The sequence below is a fragment of the Centroberyx affinis genome, unplaced genomic scaffold, assembly GCF_046629955.1.
Source record: "Centroberyx affinis isolate AG114_WGS23_722 - 3 ecotype Tasmania unplaced genomic scaffold, CSIRO-AGI_Caff_v1 ptg000833l_1, whole genome shotgun sequence".
NCBI lineage: Eukaryota > Metazoa > Chordata > Actinopteri > Beryciformes > Berycidae > Centroberyx > Centroberyx affinis.
Window position 1 is genome coordinate 182,501 of NW_027279431.1, and position 5,735 is coordinate 188,235.

The 5,735-nt window shown below is 41.3% G+C and overlaps 1 protein-coding gene across 1 annotated transcript in view; it reads right to left on the reverse strand.

Moving 5' to 3' along the window:
* The window catches only part of adamtsl2 (ADAMTS-like 2), a gene marked incomplete at its 5' end in the record, with an annotated part of 21,382 nt that extends 16,256 nt beyond the window's left edge, over nt 1-5,126 (reverse strand). The window contains 2 exons of the mRNA XM_071520905.1: nt 4,213-4,388; nt 5,046-5,126. Coding sequence (XP_071377006.1) covers nt 4,213-4,388; nt 5,046-5,126 — 257 coding nt within the window. The remainder of the gene's footprint in view (nt 1-4,212; nt 4,389-5,045) is intronic.
* Nucleotides 5,127-5,735: the final 609 nt, after the last annotated feature.

Genomic DNA, 5,735 nt, shown 5'->3' on the forward strand with positions numbered 1-5,735 from the left:
GGTCCAACAAGCCATCAGTCATGTCAATGTGATTTTGGAATCAATAGAAATATCAAAACACAGCTAACCAGGAAAGGGGCTTCAACAGCACCCAACTCTGTCAGTGCTCTCTATGCTTTCAACAGGCTTCAGCGTCCCCGGCAGGAATCAAACCTGCGACTTTATAATTACCTAGAGAACATTCTAGCTAACTGAGCCACCGAGACAACCAGATGTGTTTCACTCTTGAAAAAAGGAATAATTAAACATGGAGGGAAAAGAACAACAAAATCCTATCAAAATACTCATTGGAATGATTACATTAAATCTAAAGTGAAACTGTACATATGGCATCCTACATAGGCCAATATGGCTATGGATATGTGTCATGTTATGTCTTTTTGGAATAATTTTTTACAGATTCCTCCTTAATATAATTCATGTAAGAAGGCTGAAGTCTACAGGCTGTGCAGTCACTAATGAGGATGTTCAGAAATCGGCCTGATCAATGATCTGTTGCTCAGGCCTGTTCTTGACTGTGTGCAACATCGATCAATGTTATCAAACTAAAAGATCGATTTTGGTGTTGGGTGATACTTCTTTGGTGGAAAAAAGCTATCTGACCATGTCAAATAGCATAAAGAAAATGTTTTGTGCTTGCTGGGTTCAAGACATTTGCTGACCCTGGGATTTGAACCTAAAACCCCAGCTTTCAGGCCCATTGCCCTACCAAGTGAGCTAAAGCACCAATCTAACCACATACAAAACTTATAGGTGTTGAATCTCTGTATCCTGCAATTCCACATTCACAATGTCGTCTTTGGAAAGTTTTAGAACCGTCAGACTGAGAGACTGACTCTACCGATAGACCGACAGAGTGACTTAAACTAGCTGCAGGTTGCAGCTAATAAATTGTTTACTTTCACTCTGATACTTGGTGTTACTCAGACAGCAGCTGTCTGTATCCAGAGACAGTGTAGAGGTTAAGAGCCTCGCCTCTGGAGCCTGGAGGCATGGGATCAAATCCCAGCAGTGGCACTACAGCAAGGTAAGTCCTGAGACAAGGTAAGGTGAGTGAGTCAAGAAAAAAAAAAAAAAACAATGACTAAAAACAGACTGCCTGATACCTCTGGTTCCAAATATCCTATATGTGGTGAAACTGACCTGTGAAACACTCAGAATATCAAAATACAAAACAAGACACCACACTAAAAACCTACAAAAATATGACACCCAGTCAACCAACTAAAACCCTAAAGGGGAAAAAATGGCCAAACAACAATACCTGACATCCACAACGACATGAAAAGCAACAATACTAAAATGACACCCTACAGGTACCTGATCTTTCAAAAATAAAACGTGTGCAACAGTAACATAAAAATACTTTCCATTTAGCTGACACTCTTTCAAGAGCAACAAGTGCTACAGTACAATGACATTAAACTGCTTGGCTGCAAATGGTGTTCAACAGTACATGAAGCAAATACTGCTGTATCCCAAGAATTATCATATATGATGCTAGGTAAAGAATACCCAGGGAAAAACTCAGGTGCAAGTGGAAGAGAGGGACGTGATTTAAAGGAGAGAGAGGGACATGAAAGTTGTTTAAGGTCAGCTTCAGACCCAGACTCAGACCTCCAGACCCAGACTCAACCCTGTGAGACGCTGTCAGTACATGGTGAGCAGCTTGGCCCACTAAGCCTCCAGGATACTCTCATCCATATGGTTAAAAAAAAAAAAGACCCAGATATGGTCCAGAGTCCTGGAGAGGGATCAGATAATGAAAGTCCAGAGCGAGCAGAGACAAACCAGCAGAGCAGCAGTGACTGTCTGGGACTCTCTCTCTCCGCTCCAGCTCCCTGTGGATAAATCTGTCAACCCTGGCCCGTCACGCGGCCGCTGGACGCAATATACGGCCGCTGTCAGAACACAAGGCCTGCACTCAATCAGACACACAGGGAGCGTCCCCACTACATCTACATTACATTTACATTTCAGGCTCATAGCAGGCGCTCTTAAAAAGGCAGGGAGACACACAGAAACTGTTTCAGTCGTCTCTGATGGGCTGCAGGGTCCAAGAAGTTTATATTTATTTATTTATTTTCATTTCATTTATTTGTAAGGGATCATGTGCAATGTCAAACATAAATATTACCACTTGATGTATTGTACCAGATTTAGATTAGAGCTAATTTTCCTTGGCAGGTTACAATTGAAAAAAAGAAAAACAGTATATACAATCCGCACAAATACAAAACACACAACACTAACACATAATAGACACTAGACACTGAAGTGTACAAAATTTTAAAATTAAGTAACAGTCTGCAAATCAGTTGTGGCATGTTTGTTTAGCTTTAAGCCAGATTTTTAATTTGGCTCTAAAACTGCTAAAGGAACTGCAGCTCTTAAAGGAATAGTTCACCCAAAAACAGTCCTGGAGCTTCACAGGAAAACAGCGTTGCAGCATTCTCCTAAACAACCGAAGCTGCTGAGGACTTGTCTTAAAACTTAAAAAAACAACCGAAAAAAAGAAGCTGTTGTGTGTGGCTAGCTTCTGGGTATCAGTGTAAACACGGAGGTATGGAGAGATCGTGAGTTCTCGTTGATCTCGTCTAGCAGCGCATGTACAGTGCGGTGAGTAGATAATGACTGAATTTTTATTTTTGGGTGAACTATTCCTTTAATATCAGACGGAAGTGAGCTCCTTTGTTTGGTGTCCTGAACAGAAAATGCAGCCACAGAATCGTTGCTGTAATCACACAGGAGCATCTTGTTGCCAGGAAATATTTGAATAGGTTTCTGACTCTGTGGCTCACTTTGTTTCTTGTTGCTGGAAGCGTTGCCCGTCTCCATTGCCCAAAAAACTGCCTCGTGTGTCACCAGTCTAATCCAAAATGATCTATAGTGAGTACAACAGCTGTAAAGCTCACATTCATGGACCGCTTACTTTACAGGCAGCCAGCAAGCAGCGTCAAGGTCAAAACAACAAATAATCCTGTGTTTTCTTTTTTTTTTTTTTTTTTTAGAATTTTGTAGCACCTCAGTTGCACAATACAATGTAATGAGGAATTAGTCTGTAGAGAAAAGAGTCACCTCAGAACTCATTTTCCCATGATCCTCTACTCCCTCCCACTTGAACCTTTACCTGTCTCTTCTCCTCACTGTCCCAGCTGTGTCTGATTAGGACTGATCTACTCAGTTTCTCCCTTTTTCTAAAGAACTGTGTTCAGACTACTGGCATCCAACTTACTTCGCGCTGCCTTAAAGACAAATAACCACAAACATACTTACAACATACAACTTAAAACATACAACCAGAGGTGGAAAGTAACTAAGTACATTTACTCAAGTACTGTACTTAAGTACAATTTTGAGGTACTTGTACTTTACTTGAGTATTTCCATTTTATGCTATTTTGTACTTATACTCCACTACATTTTAGAGGGAAATATTGTACTTTTTACTCCATTACATTTATTTCACAGCTATAGTTACTAGTTACTTTTCAGATCAATATTTTATATTTAAAACATTTGATCATCTTTATAAAATAACTATAAAATAGCATTGTTATAGATTAGACTACCCAAAAGTATAGCTAAATTGTTAAGATTAGCTTCACGGTGACAACTTTAAAATGCTGCTTACATGTACATGTATGTCAATAAATCAGTATTAATATTCCAATAATTTATGAAAAATATAACTCTCTAAATGGGGACAGTTTGCATAATGAGTACGTTTACTTTGATACTCTAAGTACATTTTGCTGCCAATACTTATGTACTTTTACTTAAGTAAGATTTTGAATGCAGGACTTTTACTTGTAATGGAGTATCTTTACATTGTTGTATTGCTGCTTTTACTGAAGTAAAAGATCTCAGTACTTCTTCCACCACTGCATACAACTGTGGATGCATCGATCTGGACTGTGGGAGATTTATTATACAACCTAACCGTTTTACTAGAGGGGTCAGAGGTCAGAGGTCAGAGGTCAGGGGGCAGCAGCACTGGAGCAGGTAGGGGTTCAGAGTGTTCAAAGACACTTCAACAGAGATTGAACATGTGACGCTCCAGTTACAGTACAGGCTTCTTTACCAGCAGGCAACCTGACTGCATCATCAGTAAAGCACACAGCCTGATGATAAGAAGCAGCAGAACAAAGACACCTTTGATGGAGGGGAAGAGGGAAAGTAAGAGGAATGGATGGATGGAGGAGAGGCGTACCAGAATATTGATGGCCTGGTCGATGGGGCCTTTGGCCACGATGTACTCGATCCCGGTCTCGTACACGTCCATGGGCCGGCGGTACTTGAAGATGGTGCCGGCAGCGTGGAAGTTCTGGGGACTGTCCACCTTGTAGGCCCCGTTGAAGAAGAAGTTCCCCGCCTGATCGGTCACAGCTGGGGAACGAGACGAGAGGAAAATGACACAAGCCACAAACCACACACACAGAAAACTGTCAGAGAAGTCAGAGAGTCAGAGAAGCAGTCTAACGCTAATCCTGACCCAGTCTTTGAGCCGTCACACACGTCTCAATCTCCATTTTAGCAGAACTAGGTAAAAAAAACAGTCATGTTTGGCACTTGTGTTGGTGAGACAGTGGGGTTTCAAGATCACAACCTAATCCAACTGAAGGATCTTCTAACGTGTGACCCCCAGAGATGGTGTAGTGGTTGGCATGTGTACAGCAAGGTACTGATACTGTACCACAGCCACAGCAGGACCAGTAAGAGTACTGCTGCATGATACTTGTGCATAGATGAGCGAAAGATGAGTGTTGGAGCAGGACCATGTACAGTGGATGAAGGTCTAGTCAAGCCAACATGACAGACATCCTGCTCTCTGCTGCAGTCTGGAAGCTGGCTTGTTCATGTTCGATCAGGGAATAAGTCCTGCGTATTTTCCATCAAAATGAATTCCTTTCCGTTAATTAACTGTCTTCCCATGAAGAGTTACAACGTGTGAAAGAGGGAAGAGAGTAACCATGCGACCGCTGTGTTTTGTGTGTGTGTGTGTGTGTGTGTGTGTGGACATGTGTGAGGAGAGGAAGTACCCACCTAGAACATCGGCGGACTTCTTCCTCTCGATGATCTGGATGTCCCATGATCCTTCAGGGATTTGAGTGATAAAGGAGTAACCTTGACAACAGGAAACAGGAAGCATTACCTCTCTGCTCTGGCCTGGTTACATGGTTTTGTTGCCACAAAGACGGTTCTTACCATTCTTAATGACTTTAATTAATTCCTTTTGTGTTTCATCCCACAAAAATATTGGGTATATTTAAGTTGTTGAAGCTGCTCTTTGGTTCAAGGTTGTAACATAATTAGAAGAGAACAAAGTCCCAGGTACTCCAATGAAAAATGTTACAAACTGTTGTACGCTTTGGATTATATTACTGTTTGTGTTTATAGGAACCAGCCAGGGAATAAAGGCTTTTAAAAACGTTCATGAGAGGAGTGTGTTGGGCTTTGTTTCTTCTGGTGTTAGCTGCTCCTGATCTACACACTGAACAACTGCATGACTTCACTTTAAAGGTGCTGCGAATTCAATTAAATGTGCATGTTGGAGCCATTTCATATTTGTTAAAAATGCAGTGTAGGATGCTGTGCCCTGTGATCTGTTTACCTGCAGCAGGTAAACGAGAGGTAAAAGAGGGCTTCTATCAAATAGCAGGGAGCTTACAATAGTTGGCTATAGTTATCAATAGTGAATTAAATTTACTATTGCATGTGACAGGCAGTGATAAG